At 40.0% G+C, this 22,844-nt stretch overlaps 1 protein-coding gene across 1 annotated transcript in view; it reads right to left on the bottom strand.

Annotated features, from left to right (window-relative positions):
* Positions 1-22,844, bottom strand: part of wts (serine/threonine-protein kinase warts) — a 43,429-nt gene that overhangs the window by 7,702 nt on the left and 12,883 nt on the right. The window contains 6 exon segments of the mRNA XM_071682128.1: positions 59-237; positions 2,886-2,983; positions 3,224-3,408; positions 4,911-5,025; positions 5,027-7,111; positions 13,044-13,168. Of these exon segments, the coding sequence (XP_071538229.1) occupies positions 59-237; positions 2,886-2,983; positions 3,224-3,408; positions 4,911-5,025; positions 5,027-7,111; positions 13,044-13,124 (2,743 nt within the window). The 5' untranslated portion in view covers positions 13,125-13,168.

Below are 22,844 nucleotides of genomic sequence, written 5' to 3'. Positions count from 1 at the left end.
CTTTAACTTCCTACAAAGCTGAAAACAACATATAAGAAATGTTTGAGAGAATACTCACCAACTCTTTGGTAATATTTTGAGTTGTGGGTCCATCTGAAGCCTGTGCAAAGGCCAAAATCTGTGAGCTTTATATGTCCATCTCTGTCAATTAGGATGTTGTCAGGTTTGATGTCACGGTGAATAAAGCCCATCTTATGCACACTTTCTATTGCACATACTATTTCTCCAATGTAAAATCTGAAAAGCATTAGGAATTATTATATCTTAAAGTTATATATATATATATTTTTTTTTTTGCTTTGTCGCTGTCTCCCGCGTTTGCGAGGTAGCACAAGGAAACAGACGAAAGAAACGGCCCAACCCACCCCCATACACATGCACATACATACGTCCACACACACAAATATACATACCTACCCAGCTTTCCATGGTTTACCCCAGACGCTTCACATGCCTTGATTCAATCCACTGACAGCACGTCAACCCCAGTGCACCACATCGCTCCAATTCACTCTATTCCTTGCCCTCCTTTCACCCTCCTGCATGTTCAGGCCCCGATCACACAAAATCTTTTTCACTCCATCTTTCCACCTCCAATTTGGTCTCCCTCTTCTCCTCGTTTCCTCCACCTCCGACACATATATCCTCTTGGTCAATCTTTCCTCACTCATTCTCTACATGTGCCCAAACCATTTCAAAACACCCTCTTCTGCTCTCTCAACCACGCTCTTTTTATTTCCACACATCTCTCTTACCCTTACGTTACTTACTCGATCAAACCACCTCACACCACACATTGTCCTCAAACATCTCATTTCCAGCACATACATCCTCCTGCGCACAACTCTATCCATAGTCCACGCCTCGCAACCATACAACATTGTTGGAACCACTATTCCTTCAAACATACCCATTTTTGCTTTCCGAGATAATGTTCTCGACTCCCACACATTCTTCAAGGCTCCCAGAATTTTCGCCCCCTCCCCCACCCTATGATCCACTTCCGCTTCCATGGTTCCATCCGCTGCCAGATCCACTCCCAGATATCTAAAACACTTCACTTCCTCCAGTTTTTCTCCATTCAAACTCACCTCCCAATTGACTTGACCCTCAACCCTACTGTACCTAATAACCTTGCTCTTATTCACATTTACTCTTAACTTTCTTCTTTCACACACTTTACCAAACTCAGTCACCAGCTTCTGCAGTTTCTCACATGAATCAGCCACCAGCGCTGTATCATCAGCGAACAACAACTGACTCACTTCCCAAGCTCTCTCATCCCCAACAGACTTCATACTTGCCCCTCTTTCCAAAACTCTTGCATTCACCTCCCTAACAACCATAAAGTCATTCAGTACATATCCATAATAATCTAAAATATTATAGCATTTGTAGTGTACTGATAACAAATGATCATTCTTGCCTCAAGGAAATGATGGTGTAAAGCGTAATTATCAATGATTCAGCACTCATACTTCAAATCTGTAAGCTTCCATGGTTCATTAGCCCCTATTGTGCAATTATCAATCACTTGCCATTCCTAATCTGAGCCACTAAGCCTCTGCAATGTAATGATCCTTTTAATTGTATAATTTTGAACCACTGTATGCTTTCATAACAATTAAGTGGATAATTACTAGAACCCTGCAACTCCAGGAACCCTTCCATGGGGCCATCAATGTGCCTAAAAAAATAAGCCAAATCCACAGGTCATGAACTGTGATGTAAGTTTGTCTGGGTAGGGTATAAACATAGGCCAGTTGAGGAGCAGGTGTTAGATATTTCCAGTATGGTAGATACATCTTGGGCATTAGGGGTGCAGTGACATTCTGAATTAACGTTTGTAATGCTGAAGAGCTTGAAGGTGACTGGAGTACAAATTAGGTGTGATTTGTGATCTCAAAGGGAGTGTAGTTTTAGATGATGTAAGTCTAATGGAAGGATGTTTAAGACTTGGTCAGGACACTTGCTTTGCATCTACTGGGTACCTCTGGATACATGTTTTGTCAATGTCTATTAGTAAATATTACAACAGCATTCATGTTCAAGAATAAATACTTGGCAAGCTATTTACATCATACATGATGCTAAAACTGAAGTTTTTTTCTTAAGTCTGGTCTCTGTATTTATAAAAAGCACAAAAAGCTAATAATGTCCAGAGGACAACAACAAAGATGGTACCAAAATTAGGAAAACTTAGTTATGGGAAAGGCTAAAGGCTTAAATTTACCCACCATGGAAAATAAGATAAGTGATTGATCCCAACTTTTGTTTTTAAAACAGACTGATGACATAGAGAATAAAGTTTTTCAACAGGTAGGGATACAGCAACCTTAAGACATAAACATGAAAAAATGCAAGACCCTTCTTAAAAAAAATTGGTCCTTTTACAGCATAAGAGTGGTGAATGAATGGAATATAATGCATAAGGGCAGTTAATATGGACAGCATCCAGCAATTCAAAAAGTTTAATGACAAATATTAGTCAAGACATGAGGCCCCACGAATGTAAACTCCCTCCTTGTACAATACAAATAGCTACTTACATAAATAAAGAATTACATAGTTAAAAGAAACTTTCTTTTTTTGTGTGTGTAATATTTAATGTGCACAGAGTGAAGTGTAATCTACGATTGAAATGATGCAAAGAAAATCAATAAAACAACTAGAAAGGGAGGCTATGAAATGGGAAATTAAACACAGTTGAGGAGCTGTGAAAAAGGGGGAATAAAATTCTTTTCACATAAATGGTTGAGACTGATCTACTTTTTGTTTTGTGTGTGCACACGTGTACATTCAGGCCAGTGAACAGGATAAATACTTTAAAACATAAGGCCCTTTATTGGTTTTAAAGGTAATATACATCACCCAAAAGCACTCACCTTGCTAATTCTTCCTCAAAAATGCCAAATTTTATTAGCAGAGACATGAGATCACCACCTGGGATATAGTCCATAACAAAGTAAAGATTGTCTTTATCCTGAAAAGGGAAAACACGCAGTTGGTAATGCAACAATATTTTTTCATATATCAAATCTAAATGTTTAGAAAACAATTTAGCAAAATTTTTTATATACTCTACATACAACATTAATTTTGCATACAGCTGGGCAATCATAATATGAAAAGGACCGTATTTACAAAATGTGCCCTACATTGTAATTGAATTATCATTGATGCAGTAAGTTTAAATGCTTTGGAACATATAAATGTTACTAACCTGAAATGAATAATAAAGCTTTACAACCCATTCATTGTCTGCTTCTGCTAAAATATCTCTCTCTGCTTTCACATGAGCAACCTGGTTACGTTTGAGGACATCAGCTTTACGTAAGGTCTTCATGGCATAAAGTCGATGTGTGTCAATCTTACAAACTAAGGCCACCTCACCAAATGCACCCACACCTGTTAATCAACAAATTGTTAATCAAATATACCACACAAAGATATGAAATATGTTATAAAATTATAACTTTAAATTCGTTTAGGCTCCTAGTGAAATGAATATTAATTCAGTTAAACCTGTAGCTCAATCTGATCAAGCAAAAAGGGCCATTGTGATCTGCACTAGATAGTTCCATTGATAAACCTAACCGTGGCTATTATTCTTCAACAACAGTATCCCCTGTTAAGCAGGACTCTTTTCTGTGTTAAGCAGTAAAATTTTCATTTTCTTTCTACCTTCTTGCTTAAGTAAGGTAACATTAGGAAGAGATGCCTTTGTCTCCAAGGAAAGAAATACACTAAGCTTCATCTGTTCCTAATTTCAGAAAGTGGATACAGGAGAGGAGGATGTCTTTTCCCCCTACTTCCCCCTCTTAACACAGTATTCCTTCTCCCCATCCCCAGAGACTATAACTAATAGTAACAGCACTAATACCAGTAACTACCAAGAGTTAAAGAACACCATGCTGCACTGACTTCTGAGCTTTAATCATGTTTGAGCACCTGAGGTAGTGTTTTTTCTGTGCATCATACCACTCTATATTTCCATTATCTGTCCCACATAAGAATTCCTTAAACTGCGTTAACTTTGTACATATCAGTCATGCTTAAATCAATTCCAGTTACATCCAACTGTAAATCCATACCCAGTCCATATAATGCCAGCCACATTACTTTTGCACACTATCTGCCTTAAAATAAGAAAGCTCTGATCACATTGGCCCTTTGCCTGACAACAATACCGGAACAGGGGGATGGGGAATGAGTACAGTGTGCTATGTGCCAATGCAACCTATTAGCACAATGTCATGGCATAAGAAGAAACATGGATTTAATAATTGGCGGTTATCATAGTGTATACTGTAAAATAAAAAATATTTCAATGCAGTACATAGTGGGAGCAAAATACTTGAATATTTTGTGAAGAATAATTAGAGTACTATGTGAAATGAAGTAAAGCTAGGCTCATCATCAGCTCAGCGCCATATCATTGTTATTAGAGCATTTGAGAACTTTAAATCCTCAGCTAAACTTTAAACCTGAACTGTTCAATGACTGCATCTCTGCATGTGAATACTGGTTGTATCTATCCTTCAATTCAAATAAATTTTCATACGAAACTTCTATATCAGTTATTTCACTAATGCAAAACAGTAATATTACTGTACTTGTGATAATAACTCTATATGTTAAAACTACTTTCTTGGTGTCAAAAGTTCCCAGATCATTGGCAAGGTCTTTTTCTTATGCAAGTCTGATTATCACAGGGTTATTGCACAGCGTAGTATATATTCACAATCATGTAATTAGTTTACATGGATACTTAGGCTTGGAAAAAGGTTATTCAATAATTTCCATAAGACATAAAAACTAAGTTGCATCTTAATTTGTACAATCACCTTGTTGTAATCAAAAACCTACATGCCATTCTAACTTTCTAAAAAACTCAAAATTCATCTTACCTATGGTTTCCACTTTGCGGAAAAGATGTTTGTCCATTTTTGCTCTCTTTAGCCTAATGAAATTTGATTCCTTTTGGGAGAGCATTTTCCGCATCTGTGACTGATCTTTGTCCTGATAGGCCAATTTTCTTCATCTCTTTTTCCAACTGCATTCTTCGGTTCTCTCTTTCTTCACATGATTTTATAACATTTTCAATATGTTGCTCCATATAGAATTTGAAGGCCTGAGGAGACAAATTCCGGACTTTAGATTCACATCTCTGGAGCTCCATTTCTGAGCTTAATTTCTTTCGCTCTGGTATGGGTGACTGATGGGTTGTTTTCTCTACCGCTGGAGGTGGTGGTGGAGGTACACCTCGACATGACTGGCCAGAAGAATAACCAGATTCTAAAGTTACATCTGACTGTGTGGAGGGAGATGATGTTGCAGTGGATAAACATGACACTGGGGATTGAGACAGAGCATGAGTGTCATGGGAATTGACTGAAGAATCAGGACTCTCAGATCGGGATGCTGTGGAGGCAGTGTCTGCCAATCCTGGAGAGAATTTTCGTTGCAGTGGGGGATGACTAATGTTCTGTGTTAGCTGAGAGTCATAGCAGCTACTGACAGTCTCTACTCCACTTGCTGGCTGTGTTGTAATAATGGAATCAACTGTACTAACTTGGGTGATTGGGATGTGGGCCAATGGAGTGGAAGACAAATCCAGTTCTTGAACTGGAGTTTCTTGAACAGGTATGCTGGCAACAGGCTGAGGCAGATAACCAGGATTATACCCTCGACCTGCTGCCGCCATTGCCTGTATTGTTGAGTGATAGCTTGGAGGATCAGTGGTTGGCACTGCTCCACTATTGCACGTTACTGCTAAATGATAACTACAAGAGGAAAGTCCAGGAGATGATGACCCACCACTGTCCTGAGACATCATATGTGCTAGAGCTATACTAGGCACATCCTGGGAAACAGCAACAGCTTGAGCTTGTTTCTGCTGAATTGAAGTGGCATAGGATGGAGGTGGCACTGACACTGGTGGAGATGTAGGGGCTGCAGCTGTTTGAAGTACTGGTTTTTGTACCTGTGTACTCTTCACAGACTGCATGATAATGGGAGTTGGAGTTTTGGCTTGGCGAGCAGTTTGTCCTCCATGTGCAAGTGACACAGGAGACATTGATGAAGGAGGTGAAAGTGATGACGGTGACACAGGATGAGGAGTCACAATAGGACTTTGTCCCTGGAAGGTTAGCTGTGGAGGACTTCTTCTACAATCTTGGGTTGGGCTTTGTCTATTCTGCATAGTTGCATTGTATGAAGGTGGAGGTGCTGCCAACTTGACACCTCCTACATGCTTTAAGGCAGATCCTACTGGGTATGGAGGTGGGCGGTCCAACTGGTTTCCATAGCTGTTCCCATTATTTATAGAAAGGGCCTGCATTTGATGAGTAAGCTGCTGTTGCACCTGAGCACTATTTTGCACCACCACAGGCTGACGCCCACTGAATGAAACAGGACTAGTACCCCTCTGAGGGGTTGAGCTTTGTGACACACTATTGATATTTACATAATTTGCTTGAGACTTATTCTTGCTAGGACCAGGTGAAAGCCTTGAGAGTAATATGGGCCTCTGTCCAATGGTAGTTACTATGGTTGGAGCACAGCTTGTAGGACATGGATATGGTGGTGGTGGTGGGGTTGTACCTCGTGGTGGGGTTGGAGGAGGAGCAGTTGTACCCTGGCTTCTTGGTGGGGGTGGAGGAGGTGCCTCTGGTGCTACAGGATACGAACTGCTGTACTGCCTAGAGACAGCAGGATGGTTAATATCCCCAGCCAACGGTTCTCCACTCCCAAGCCTAGGTTGGGGGCACTCTGCATACTGTCTGACAGGCATACTATTAGCATAGTATATTTGTCCCCCAATGCCTGGACTATCTGAGCGAGTACTTGCATTGCTACTCTCAAGTGCAGGACTTCCTCGATGTAAATTCAGCTCTCGGTCAAAACTGGGCTTACGGATGATTTTGCTGCCTTCAACCTGGGAAGTAGGCTTTGGGTATCCATTATATGTTCTCTGTATATCTTCCTCTGTGGGGCCAAGGTTAAAGGAGCCCTGGCACTGAGCACCCGGGCTGATGGGGCTAAGCCTCTCCCGAGGGATGCCACCCGCAGCATAGGGCAGCAAAGAAGCTCTGATCTGATGTAAAGCCTGTGGAAAAATTCATTAGTTAGGATTAACTAAATTTAATCAAATATGCTACCAACAAATAACAACATGCCTAAAATTTGCAGGTACAGTTACAGTAAAAAGTCACATCATACCCTGTCTGAAGATGTACTATGCCCTAAGATGCTGCTACAAAGCCTGGGTTCCATACTGAATCACAACCAAAGTTTACATCTTACAACAAATTCTCTCTGTCCATGATCTACACTATCCATGTTCATGTACACATTTGTATTACTTAATTTCTCTGTACTTCAAATCACATGTAAACTGGTAGAAGAAAACAAATCTCATCTATAAATGTGGTAAAAATACTATGGTCACACACAGAGTTTATGAAACTATGACAGTTACCCTTTGTAATAAGTAAATTATGAAATGTCTTTTGGAAGCTTCATAAGGGAAAGGCAGTGAGATGTGACAATGCTCCTATCAATGCCATCAGGTAAATCTCTTTTGGATAAGGAAAACTGGAAAATCAGAGTGGAACAGTGGCTGTGCCTCTTCCAGAAGATTTATGAGGAAGAGCAAGCACCAGCAAATAAAGGTTCCAATTCCAATGAAGCCATGTTTCTAACCAGGGACTAATTCAAGTGGCTCCAGATCCAAATCAGCAGCTATTTCCTTCAGATACAGAGTAGCCCTACCTACTCCCTAAACATCTCCAGCCTCAAGTAAGTGACCCAAAGAACACTGTATCATTGGTGGACCAAATTAAGTATAAAGTAGATATCTTAAATTAAAATTCCTAATGCCCATGGGGAAATACTTCAAATGTAACAGAATTTGGCCTTCAACAGGCCCCCTTTTCTGCCAATTATCTGTTAAGGATGGGGTTTTGCCGCAGTTGTGTAGAATCTGAGAATGGAATGATTTGAATTTCAACATAGAGCTTAAGCTTAACCAACAATGCAGTGTCAAATTATAATCAAAACCAGTAAAACTGAACTGTGTACTACAACTGTAAATTTTTTTTTTTTTTTTTTGCTTTGTCGCTGTCTCCCGCATTTGCGAGGTAGCGCAAGGAAACAGATGAAAGAAATGGCCCAACCCACCCCCATACACATGTATATACATGGGTCCACAGACGCAAATATACATACCTACACAGCTTTCCATGGTTTACCCCATACGCTTCACATGCCCTGATTCAATCCACTGACAGCACGTCAACCCCGGTATACCACATCGATCCAATTCACTCTATTCCTTGCCCTCCTTTCACCCTCCTGCATGTTCAGGCCCCGATCACACAAAATCTTTTTCACTCCATCTTTCCACCTCCAATTTGGTCTCCCACTTCTCCTCGTTCCCTCCACCTCCGACACATATATCCTCTTGGTCAATCTTTCCTCACTCATTCTCTCCATGTGCCCAAACCATTTCAAAACACCCTCTTCTGCTCTCTCAACCGCGCTCTTTTTATTTCCACACATCTCTCTTACCCATACGTTACTTACTCGATCAAACCACCTCACACCACACATTGTCCTCAAACATCTCATTTCCAGCATATCCATCCTCCTGCGCACAACTCTATCCATAGCCCACGCCTCGCAACCATACAACATTGTTGGAACCACTATTCCTTCAAACATACCCATTTTTGCTTTCCGAGATAATGTTCTCGACTTACACACATTCTTCAAGGCTCCCAGGATTTTCGCCCCCTCCCCCACCCTATGATTCACTTCCGCTTCCATGGTTCCATCCGCTGCCAGATCCACTCCCAGATATCTAAAACTCTTTACTTCCTCCAGTTTTTCTCCATTCAAACTTACCTCCCAGTTGACTTGACCCTCACCCCTACTGTACCTAATTACCTTGCTCTTATTCACATTTACTCTTAACTTTCTTCTTTCACACACTTTACCAAACTCAGTCACCAGCTTCTGCAGTTCTCACATGAATCAGCCACCAGCGCTGTATCATCAGCGAACAACAACTGACTCACTTCCCAAGCTCTCTCATCCCCAACAGACTTCATACTTGCCCCTCTTTCCAAAACTCTTGCATTCACCTCCCTAACAACCCCATCCATAAACAAATTAAACAACCATGGAGACATCACACACCCCTGCCGCAAACCTACATTCACTGAGAACCAATCACTTTCCTCTCTTCCTACACGTACACATGCCTTACATCCTCGATAAAAACTTTTCACTGCTTCTAACAACTTGCCTCCCACACCATATATTCTTAATACCTTCCACAGAGCATCTCTATCAACTCTTATCATATGCCTTCTCCAGATCCATAAATGCTACATACAAATCCATTTGCTGTAGATATAATGACAAAACCAAAACGACTATGAAGGATGACAACTTACAACAGGGGACAAAAGTTCACCATTCACAAAAAATCAATAACCTATATTTTTTTTCATAATTAATGTATCCTGTGTCAGTAAGGTAGCACCAGGAAACAGATGGAGAAAGGCCACACCTACAAACTTTCATTTGCTAACTGTCATGTGTAATGCATTAAAACCACAGCTCCCTATCCACACCCAGGTCCCACAGACCTTTCCATGGTTTACACCACACACTTCACATGCACTGGTCAATCCACTAACAGCACGCTGAACCAGTATACAATATCATTCCAATTCACTCTATCCCGTGCATGCTTTTACCCTCCTGCATGTTCAGGCCCCAATCGCTCAAAAGCTTTTTCACTCCATCCTTCCACCTCCACTTTGGTCTCTCCGTTCTCCTTGTTCCCTCAACTTCCAACACATGTACCCTTTTTGTCAACCTTTCCTCACTCTTTCTCTCCATACATCCAAACCATTTCAGCAAATCCTCTTCTGCGCTCTCAACTACACTCTCTATATTACCACCCACAGGTGAGAACATTATCCCGGAAAGCAAAAATGTGTATGTTTGAAGGAATGGGGGTTCCAACAATGTTATATGGTTGCGAGGCATGGGATATAGATAGAGCTGTGAGGAAGAGGATGGATGTGTTGGAAATGAGATGTTTGAGGACAAAATGTGGTGTGAGGAGGTTTGATTGATTAAGTAATGAAAGGATAAGAGAGATGTATGGTAATAAAAAGAGTGTGGTTGAGAGAGCAGAAGAGGGTGTTTTGAAATGGTTTGGTCACATGGTGAGAATGAGTGAGGAAAGATTGACAAAGAGGATATATGTGTCAGAGGTGGAAGGAACGAGAAGTGGGAGGCCAAATTGGAGGTGGAAGGATGGAGTGAAAGAGATTTTGAGCGATTGGGCCCTGAACATGCAGGAGGGTGAAAGGTGTGCAAGGAATAGAGTGAACTGGAACGATGTGGCATACCAGGGTCAATGTGCTGTCAATGGATTGAACCAGGGCATGTGAAGCATCTGGGGTAAACCATGGAAAGTTTTGGGGGGGCCTGGATGTGGAAAGGGAGCTGTGGTTTTGGTGCATTATACATGAAAGCTAGAGACTGAGTGTGAACAAATGTGGCCTTTGTTGTCTTTTCCTAGCACTACCTTGCGCGCTTGCGGGGGGAAGGGGTTGTCATTTCATGTGTGGTGGGGTGGCAACGGTAATGAATAAAGGCAGCAAGTATGAATTATGTATGTGTGTACATATGTATATGTATGTATGTATGTAGATTCATGTGTATGTGGGTGGGTTGAGCCATTCTTTCGTCTGTTTCCTTGTGCTACCTCGCTAACGCAGGAAACTGCAACAAAGTATAATAAATTAAAAATATAAACATAAATCTCTCTTATCCTTTCATTACTTACCTGATCAAGCCACCTCACACCACATACTGTCCACAAGCATTTCATTTCCAACACATCTACCCTCATCTGCATTTCCTTGTCTATAGCTCATGCATCGCATCCATATAGTACTGTTGGGACTATCATTCCTTCAAACATACCCATTTTTGCCAAGATATTTTTCTCTCCACAAATTCTTCAGTGCTCCCAAAACCTCTGCCCCCCCCCAAAGCACCCTATGACAAACTTCTACTTCCAAGTTCCATCTACAGTCTTGTCCACTTCCAGATACCTAAAACCCTGCACTTCCTCCAATTTTTCTCCATACAAATTTACATCCCAACTAACCCATTCCTCAACCCTGCTGAACCTAACAGCCTTGCTTTTATTCACACTCACTCTCACCTTTCTCCTTTCACACAATCTTTCCAATTCAATCACCAACTTCTGTATTTTCTCACTAGAATCTGCCACCATTGCTGTATCACCAGCAACCAACTTAATTCCTAGACCCTCTCATTCACCAAAGGTAACATATTCAACTCTCTCTCCTAGACTCTTGCATTTACCTCCCTCACCACGTCTTCCGTAAACAAAGTGAACAACCACGGCAACATCATATGCCCCTGCTGCAGACCAACCTTCACTTGGAACTATTCACTCTCCTCTCTTCCTACTCGAACATAAGGCTAACATCCTTGACAGAAACTTCTCACTGCATTTAGCAACTCTCCTCCCACACTGTATATTCTTAAGATCTTCTACAAAGCATCTCTATCAACCCTATCATATGCCTTCTCCAGATCCATCCAGATCCATAAATGCCACATACAAATCCATATAAGAGTTTCCTACACATTCTTTAAAGCAAACACCTGATCCACACATCCTCTACCACTTCTGACACCATACTGCTCCTCCCCAATCCAATGCACTGTACATGCCTTCACCCTCTCAATCAATAACCTCCTAGAGAATTTAACAGGTACATTAAACAAACTTATACTTCTGTATTAAACACCCACCTTTGCCTTTAAACAATGGCCCTATACATGCATTCTGCCAATCTTCAGGCAATTCACCATAATCCATACATATGCTGAAAATCCTTACAACCCAATCAAATACCATCTTTCTTAATAAATCTAACTGCAATACCTCCCAATCCAGCCATCTTGCTGCATTTCATATTCCACAAGGCTTTCACCATCTCTTCTTTCTTCGTTAAACCACTTCCCATGACTTCATCACTTCACGTACAACCCCGACCAAAACACCTTACATCTGCCATTCTATCAAACACATTCAAAATACTCATGCCATCTCCTCCTAACTTCATTACTACCTGTTACCACTTTCCCTTTTGTGCCCTCACCAATATTCCCATTTGTTCTCTTGTCTTTCACATATTAATCACCTCCATCCAAAACAATTTATCCTCACTAAAGCTTACTGATACTCACTCACCCCAACTCTCATTAGCCTAGCACCTTTCTCTTGAAATCCTGCCATTTTCTCTACATATCTCCTAATCATTTGCACTCATTCCCTGTAAGAACCATTAAACCATCTCTCTTCTATCTTTCACTAGCAACTTCACTTCTTTGTACCACCATGCACTAACCTTTCTAATCTACCCATCTCCAACCTTTTGGCATGCCAAGTGCATCTCTTGCACATGCAAGCATTGCTTCCCTAAATACCTCCCATTCCTCACCCACTTCCCTTGCTTCATTTACTCTAACCTTTTGCCATTCTACACCCAATCTTTCCAGATATTTCTTCACACAAGTCTCTTTTCTAAGCTCACTTACTCTCTTCTCCCCTACATTGTTTCTTCTTTTTCAAAAACCTCAACAAATCTTCACTCTCACCTCCACAAGATAGCAATCAGGCATCCCACCAGCTGCCCCTTTCAGCACATTTACATCCAAAAGTCTTTCTTTTACATGCCCATCAATTAATATGTAATCTAATAATGCCAAATGACCATCTCTCCTACTGGTATAGATTGTTTTTATACCAATACTGTAAATTATACTCACAATGAGCTAATCGTGTGCAGATTTCAACAATCTGGTATGGCAAATTCAACTTTTTGCATGCATTAAGCATCCCATCAGCACATGAAAAGTACATTATTAATGATTACATACATGATCTCCACATCATTAATGATCACATAATTTACCTCCTTGTTGTAATCAGCTCGAGTGGTCCGGCCTATTGTGTTGGTGCTCATGGTACCCGCATGAGGCATCTGGGGGGCCATCGGGCCATGAAGATCTACCACAGTTTAACCATGGCCAACTAAACCTGAAATTGAAGCAAGAAATTTATAAAACTTGGTAATATGAATAACTGGGATATGAATTAATTGATCAAAACCATGTATTACTATACTTCATCACACTTGTGTTACAAAAAAAGACAAAATTACATCTCTATATAACTTAATTAACTTCTTGTTTAACACAGAAAAGAAGCAAACTACATTTTCAAGTACATCAACAACGAACAAGAGCATTTTACCAAAACTGGTTAAAGCTGGAAGAAAGCAATCTCATTACAACTAATCCAACTTGGAAGAGTTAAAGATTGCAATTATGAAAATATGCTAAACCTTCTCCATGACAAATTTATTCTTACAAATGGCACTCAAAACTTTGTCATCATATTAAAAGTATTTTTATTTGAGGAAGGATATCTTAAAATTAATATTTCTACAAGTTCCCTCAAACAGTAACAACCTCAGGTGGAAATAATGTCAAATTAAATATGAAATGAACATAAGTTCAGTAAGCCCTTGATCTGACAGACCCCAATATAATGGATTTCCGATTTAGCGGACCGGGCAAATAATGATTCATTGATTAATAATAACTTAAAATCTTTTTCTGAAAATCAAAAAATCTCAAATACTGCACCATGTGCATTTCATATTGCACTTGTTTTTGGAAGCATAGGGTATACATGCTTTGTTTCAGTCTCAATCTGCCTCAAGTTATTGCACGGTCAGGTTGTATACAGAGAATTGTGACTTTATTAAATAATTCTGCAATCCTTACAATTCAAAATGACATCAAGTGATAAAGGAATTAAAAGAAAGCGTGTGACCTGTATATTGTATAAAAACATCGCCCATAGGTTACATTCGATTCAATGGACTTTTGGCATTAATGGACACCCCCCTCCCCCCTATCAGTCAGTTAAATTAAGGGTTTAATGTATCTATACTATGCCCTATTCAATCAGTTAGATACTACATTTCCTATAGAAACTGCTAAAATACGAGAACTACTATCTGGAGACAAGTAAATAAGATGAACTGGTTTCATACATATTCTTAATTAAGTAGGCCACTCAAGAGATGAAGAAACTAAGCAAAATAAAGTTTGGGTTAACAGTACACTAACAAGTGCTATCACTGGGATGACTCTTGACCAAGTTCACTGGAGACAGTAGGCTGAAATTACAAGAGAAACAGAGGCAAGTTTCACTTATGAACAAACTAAGCAAAAGCATAGGTGGAAGAAAAAAATCACTTCTGATCAGCTTTGTGTCATTCAACATAAGCTAAAGTCAAGATATGGATAAGCTTAATTCCTGTCATAGTGTTAATGACCATCAATTGACTGTTTAGCTACCAATACTTTTTATAAAATACAGTTACAGGATCTTCTCTGAGGTAGCTCAAACTTAAAATGAGGATGGTATGAAAGTGAAATTGAAGGATTGATATACCATCTCTCTTTCTTTCTCTAAAAAACAAAAAATAAATAAATAAATAAATAAATAAATAAATAATAAAAGTATCATCAGATTTGCTGTGAAACAATAACATACCATGAGCATAGGATTTTAAGAAACGGCCCACTCATCTGGCCTCGCACTGGTATCCCTGCTTTCATGATACTAATAAATCGATTGCTAGCCACAGTTCCCATCATTTGCCATACTTAACTTAATGTTATACTGATTTTATACTTCAATGAAAATAACAATAAAGTGAGACTACCATAATTATTAGAAAATCTGTTAACATTAATTTCATTCCTTGATGGAAATAACTATAAAGTGAGGTTAACATAATCATTAAGAAATCTGCTAATATTAATCTTATACGTTGATGGAAATAACTATAAAGTGAGGCTACCATAATCATTAGAAAATCTGCCAAACATTCAAGCTTAACAAACATACCATGACAACACAAGCTGTACAGATCATTTCAAAATCTGTCAGACCCACAAGGGAAGATACCTTTTTCACCATGTGTATAGCTATTCTATAAGTAACTAAAAAAAAATCTCAGACGTAAATGATGCAGAGTCATACTAGTACACTAAATCCTGATATTTCTTTGTTATGGTATACCTAACAGTACAGGTAATGGTGACTCCAGGAAGAAAAAGTGATACATGACAACTTTATGGAGTATGGTGAGTTTTACTGTAAAAGTTTCGTAATGTCAACCACAAATAGTGTGCTATAGTTCCAAATTCAAAATACAGCTCCTAAATAACCATTACTATGTGAAGAACAAGTGAAGCAGGCTCACTCAAATACCTGCTGATTAAATAAGCACATTCTTCAGTGATTAGATAACACAACAGGGTTTGTCATCATCAAGGTCATTACTAGTCATGTTGGTCTCGGGGGGAATAAAGAAACTTCATTAAGAACTAGTCATGTTGGTCTCAGGGGAAGATTAAAGAAACTTCATTAAGAAAACTAAACAATTTTTGACAAAGATTTTCAAGGCTTCTACATCTTTCTAATAGAATGCAGTATTTTCATCTTATTCAGACCAGTCTAACACTAAGTGCTTTGGTTAATAGATCAGAAGATTAATAATGAATGCAGCTCACTCCCTGCTTAATTAGTTTATTGCATTTTTCTAGTACCTGTATTTGGATACATTATGTAACTCCCTATTGCTACCTCCCAAATGATATTTTCAAGTTGCAAACTTACATACACAAAATTAGCTTCATCTAATTTTTAGATCAGCTCCAGTGAGTTCAATTTTCAATCTCAAAAGTATGACAAAAAAAATACTGTAAAAATAATTAAAAGCAAAGCTATAAAGTCCTTCAATGACATAATATGCTATAAAATGCAAAAGCCAAGTTCTTATTATATCTATTCATTTATTCATTATACTTTGTCGCTGTCTCCCATGTTAACGAGGTAGCGCAAGGAAACAGACGAAAGAATGGCCCAACCCACCCACATACACATCTATATACATATATGCCCACACACACACATATACATACCTATACATACACATATACATACATATACATATATATACATATATATATTTTTTTTTTTGCTTTGTCGCTGTCTCCCGCGTTTGCGAGGTAGCGCAAGGAAACAGACGAAAGAAATGGCCCAACCCACCTCCATACACATGTATATACATACGTCCACACACGCAAATATACATACCTACACAGCTTTCCATGGTTTACCCCAGACGCTTCACATGCCCTGATTCAATCCACTGACAGCACGTCAACCCCGGTATACCACATCGATCCAATTCACTCTATTCCTTGCCCTCCTTTCACCTTCCTGCATGTTCAGGCCCCAATCACACAAAATCTTTTTCACTCCATCTTTCCACCTCCAATTTGGTCTCCCACTTCTCCTCGTTCCCTCCACCTCTGACACATATATCCTCTTGGTCAATCTTTCCTCACTCATTCTCTCCATGTGCCCAAACCATTTCAAAACACCCTCTTCTGCTCTCTCAACCACGCTCTTTTAATTTCCACACATCTCTCTTACCCTTACATTACTTAATCGATCAAACCACCTCACACCACACATTGTCCTCAAAACATCTCATTTCCAGCACATCCATCCTCCTGCGCACAACTCTATCCATAGCCCATGCCTCGCAAAAATACAACATTGTTGCAACCACTATTCCTTCAAACATACCCATTTTTGTTTTCCGAGATAATGTTCTCGACTTCTACACATATATTTTTCTTTTTTTTTGCTTTGTTGCTGTCTCCCGCGTTTGCGAGGTAGCGCAAGGAAACAGACGAAAGAAATGGCCCAACCCACCCCCATACACATGTATATACATACGTCCACACAAGCAAATATACATACCTACACAGCTTTCCATGGTTTACCCCAGATGCTTCACATGCCCTGATTCAATCCACTGACAGCACGTCAACCCTGGTATACCACATCGATCCAATTCACTCTATTCCTTGCCCTCCTTTCACCCTCCTGCATGTTCAGGCCCCGATCACACAAAATCTTTTTCACTCCATCTTTCCACCTCCAATTTGGTCTCCCACTTCTCCTCGTTCCCTCCACCTCCGACACATATATCCTCTTGGTCAATCTTTCCTCACTCATTCTCTCCATGTGCCCAAACCATTTCAAAACACCCTCTTCTGCTCTCTCAACCACACTCTTTTTATTTCCACACATCTCTCTTACCCATACGTTACTTACTCGATCAAACCACCTCACACCACACATTGTCCTCAAACATCTCATTTCCAGCACATCCATCCTCCTGCACACAACTCTATCCATAGCCCACGCCTCACAACCATACAACATTGTTGGAACCACTATTCCTTCAAACATACCCATTTTTGCTTTCCGAGATAATGTTCTCGACTTCTACACATTCTTCAATGCTCCCAGAACTTTCGCCCCCTCCCCCACCCTATGATTCACTTTCGCTTCCATGGTTCCATCCGCTGCCAGATCCATTCCCAGATATCTAAAACACTTCACTTCCTCTAGTTTTTCTCCATTCAAACTTACCTCCCAGTTGACTTGTCCCTCAACCTTACTGTACCTAATAACCTTGCTCTTATTCACATTTACTCTCAGCTTTCTTCTTTCACACACTTTACCAAACTCAGTCACCAGCTTCTGCAGTTTCTTACATGAATCAGCCACAGGCGCTGCATCATCAGCGAACAACAACTGACTCACTTCCCAAGCTCTTTCATCCACAACAGACTGCATACTTGCTGCTCTTTCCAAAACTCTTGCATTCACCTCCCTAACAACCCCATCCATAAACAAATTAAACAACCATGGAGACACCACACACCCTGCCGCAAACCTACATTCACTGAGAACCAATCACTTTCCTCTCTTCCTACACATACACATGCCTTACATCCTCAATAAAAACTTTTTGCTGCTTCTAACAACTTAACTCCCACACCATATATTCTTAATATCTTCCACAGAGCATCTCTATCAACTCTTATCATATGTCTTCTCCAGATCCATAAATGCTACATACAAATCCATTTGCTTTTCTAAGTATTCCTCACATACATTCTTCAAAGCAAATGCCTGATCCACACATCCTCTACCACTTTTGAAACCACACTGCTCTTCCCCAATCTGATACTCTGTACATGCTTTCAGCCTCTCAATCAATACCCTCCCATATAATTTCCCAGGAATACTCAACAAACTTATACCTCTGTAATTTGAGCACTCACTTTTATCCCCTTTGCCTTTGTACAGTGGCACTATGCAAGCATTCCGCCAATCCTCAGGCACCTCACCATGAGTCATACGTACATTACATAACCTTCCCAACCAGTCAACAATACAGTCACCCCTTTTTTTTGATAAATTCCACTGCAATACCATCCAAACCCGCTGCCTTGCCGGCTTTCATCTTCCGCAAAGCTTTTACTACCTCTTCTCTGTTTACCAAATCATTTTCCTCTCACTTTGCACCCAACCTTGACCAAAACACCCTATATCTACCACTCTACCATCAAACACATTCAACAAGCCTTCAAAATACTCACTCCATCTTCTCACATCACCACTACTTGTTATCACCTCCCCATTAGCCCCCTTCACTGAAGTTCCCATTTGTTCCCTTGTCTTATGCACTTTATTTACCTCCTTCCAAAACATCTTTTTATTCTCCCTAAAATTTAATGATACTCTCTCACCCTAACTCTCAATTGCCCTCTTTTTCAACTCTTGCACCTTTCTCTTGACCTCCTGCCTCTTTCTTTTATACATCTCCCACTCATTTGCATTATTTCCCTGCAAAAATCATCCAAATGCCTCTCTCTTCTCTTTCACTAGTAATCTTACTTCTTCATCCCACCACTCACTACCCTTTCTAATCTGCCCACCTCCCATGCTTCTCATGCCACAAGCATCTTTTGCACAAGCCATCACTGCTTCCCTAAATACATCCCATTCCTCCCCCACTCCCCTTACCTCCTTTGTTTTCACCTTTTTCCATTCTGTACTCAATCTCTCCTGGTACTTCCTCACACAAATCTCATTCCCAAGCTCACTTACTCTCACCACTCTTTCCACCCCAACATTCTCTCTTCTTTTCTGAAAACCTCTACAGATCTTCACCCTCGTCTCCACAAGATAATGATCAGACATCCCTCCAGTTGCACCTCTCAGCACATTAACATCCAAAAGTCTCTCTTTCACACGCTTATCAATTAACACGTAATCCAATAATGCTCTCTGGCCATCTCTCCTACTTACATACGTATACTTATGTATATCTCTCTTTTTAAACCAGGTATTCCCAATCACCAGTCCTTTTTCAGCACATAAATCTACAAGCTCTTCACCATTTCCATTTACAACACTGAACACCCCATGTACACCAATTATTCCCTCAACTGCCACATTACTCACCTTTGCATTCAAATCACCCATCACTATAACCCGGTTTCGTGCATCAAAACTACTAACACACTCACTCAGCTGCTCCCAAAGCACTTGCCTCTCATCATCTTTCTTCTCATGCTTAGGTACATATTCATACTTGATTGCTTTAATCCAGTTTCACATGTCTATTACAAGAATTTTGCTTTAAGAAGATCCATCGAAATGCAGTAAAAGTTGTGGCTAAAAACAAATAAATAAGAAATCCTCCCCTCTTGTTGTTTTTTTCCAAAAGAAGGAACAGAGAAGGGGGCCAGGTGAGGATGTTCCTTCAGAGGCCCAGTCCTCTGTTCTTAGCGCTACCTTGCTAATGCAGGAGATGGCAAATAGTTTGAAAGAAAGAAAAAAGAAATAAATAAAATAAATAGAAACTGCAGAAGCTGGTGACTGAGTTTGGTAAAGTGTGTGAAAGAAGAAAGTTAAGAGTAAATGTGAATAAGAGCAAGGTTATTAGGTACAGTAGGGTTGAGGGTCAAGTCAATTGGGAGGTAAGTTTGAATGGAGAAAAACTGGAGGAAGTAAATTGTTTTAGATATCTGGGAGTGGATCTGGCAGCGGATGGAACCATGGAAGCGGAAGTGGATCATAGGGTGGGGGAGGGGGCGAAAATCCTGGAAGCCTTGAAGAATGTGTGGAAGTCGAGAACATTATCTCGGAAAGCAAAAATGGGTATGTTTGAAGGAATAGTGGTTCCAACAATGTTGTATGGTTGCGAGGCGTGGACTATGGATAGAGTTGTGCGCAGGAGGATGGATGTGCTGGAAATGAGATGTTTGAGGACAATGTGTGGTGTGAGGTGGTTTGATCGAGTAAGTAACGTAAGGGTAAGAGAGATGTGTGGAAATAAAAAGAGCGTGGTTGAAAGAGCAGAAGAGGGTGTTTTGAAATGGTTTGGGCACATGTAGAGAATGAGTGAGGAAAGATTGACCAAGAGGATAAATTTGTCGGAGGTGGAGGGAACGAGGAGAAGTGGGAGACCAAATTGGAGGTGGAAAGATGGAGTGAAAAAGATTTTGTGTGATCGGGGCCTGAATATGCAGGAGGGTGTAAGGAGGGCAAGGAATAGAGTGAATTGGATCGATGTGGTATACCGGGGTTGGCGTGCTGTCAGTGGATTGAATCAGGGCATGTGAAGCGTCTGGGGTAAACCATGGAAAGCTGTGTAGGTATGTATGTTTGCGTGCGTGGATGTATGTATATACATGTGTATGGGGGTGGGTTGGGCCATTTCTTTTGTCTGTTTCCTTGCGCTACCTCGCAAACGCGGGGGACAGCGGCAAAAAAAAAGATAAAGGCATGGTTCCCACCTACACTTAAAAGCAGTTCCCCACAGGAAATATGGCATGGAAGACTCAGAGAAAATATTATTCAATAAAAGGTGCAACAACCACAATAGGAGAAAACATCTTGAATATCTGGGACTTTTTTCTTAGGATGAGGCCACTGACATGCAAGAAATGCACATATTTTGGCTTTCCTCTAAATGCCTCCTGTCAGTTTTCCTGTGTGCAATAAAAAATAGTACTATTTGGATAATGCTTTGGATTTTGAAGTTGTAATGGGAGTAAATGTTTTTTTGTTTTATTCATGTTTTATTCCTACTGCCTGTAGGAACACTAAAAATTTAAGAATACCCTGGATAAGTATTCATACAGTGTTCTAAATCAACCAGGCTGTTATGTTTATCTGAGCTTGCAAGATGTAGCCTTCAAATGCTTGGTGTACAACTGATGCATACCTGGTGAAGTCCTTGGAGGTCGTCATCCACACAGCCCAGGTTAGGCCTAGGCTATTGGATTTGGTCATTGATCACTGCTCAACCAAGCTGTTGGAAGCTGCAGCCCTCAGGGTTACATAGCCCCATAGCCTGGCAGGTCTGGTACACTTTTGTAGGTATTTTCATGGCCCAACTCAACAGTTTTAACTTAGCCTGAGTGTGGGGGGTTGAAGACTTACCTACAAAGCTGTCTTATGGCAAACAACACCTGATCCAACAGAAAGATTATGGACTGTACACAAGGGATATTTAAAAAGGGCAAAGACAAATATCTACAAAGTGTATGAAACCAACCTGGATATGGTGCTTTTATTGGCCTATGGGTTTCATCCTCTAAAAGCCTACGTGATTAGTAAAACAAGATCACAGCTAGGTAAGAGACTGAGCTGTGGGAGTAAAAGGTTTCTGAACTCATTGTAAGGTATACTTTGGGTTAGCAGACATGAAGGAACAACAGCCCATAAAATGAATAAAACAAAAAACATTTACCCCCATTACAACTTCAAAATCCGAAGCATTATCCAAATACTACCACTTTTTTATTGCACACAGGAATACTGACAAAAGGCATTTAGAGGTCAGCCAAAATATGTGCATTTCTTGCATGTCAGCAGCCTCATCCTAAGAAAAAGTACAAAAAACCTTAAGTTTTTTCTGTTCAAAACCTCAACTAGCAATTGTATACAAATATCACTGATGCACTACACCATGTACAGAATTCTGTCTACATTAAATAAGTAAACACAGCAAGCAAATATAATTAAATATCTGGGTGCACTAGTAAAGTAAAACTTTAGGTCACTAAATGTATACCAAATGTATACCAATGGTATACATTTAACATCATACTGTAGCTACTTTCTACTGGTATCAACATATGAGGGTAATATATCACCCACAATGTCCATCATCACCATAACTGTACAATGAACTTGGAAAATCAAATACAAGGTACACTATCAAATGTCCAATGATTACCATCAGTTAAAAGAATTAATCACATGATTTCCATAACTTGGAATACTCTGGAAAGCTACCAAGCATCAGTTGTGATATACTTTAACTACAGACACTGAATACACAGAATGCTAAACAAAATGACAGACCAAGTCTGGAAGTTGTGAGAATCTCTCCCACTAGACATTACTGCAGTTGTTTACCCCAGTGTAACTACAGGAAATACCAGTGCATACAGACAATCAACATTCCTCTTTAGAAATCACAGGAAACATACCCTCAATAGCACCTCAAGGAGCTACAGCTATCATGAATAACAAGTGCAAGTTCTGTCAGCTGGATATTGTGCCAGTAACTTAACGAATATCTCAACTCAACCTCTACTTGCAACAAAAACAGTTCTGCCACCAATATATTCAGTTACATTAAATAATATCCAGTTGAAACTCTGCTATCAATATCAACAAAGCATTACTAAGTTACCATTGGTATTGAAGGATTTAAGTTGTAACTGCAACAAAAGCACACCTTACT

The sequence above is a fragment of the Panulirus ornatus genome, chromosome 34, assembly GCF_036320965.1.
Source record: "Panulirus ornatus isolate Po-2019 chromosome 34, ASM3632096v1, whole genome shotgun sequence".
Taxonomy (NCBI): Eukaryota; Metazoa; Arthropoda; class Malacostraca; order Decapoda; family Palinuridae; genus Panulirus; species Panulirus ornatus.
This window is presented reverse-complemented; position numbering and strand designations above follow the sequence as displayed.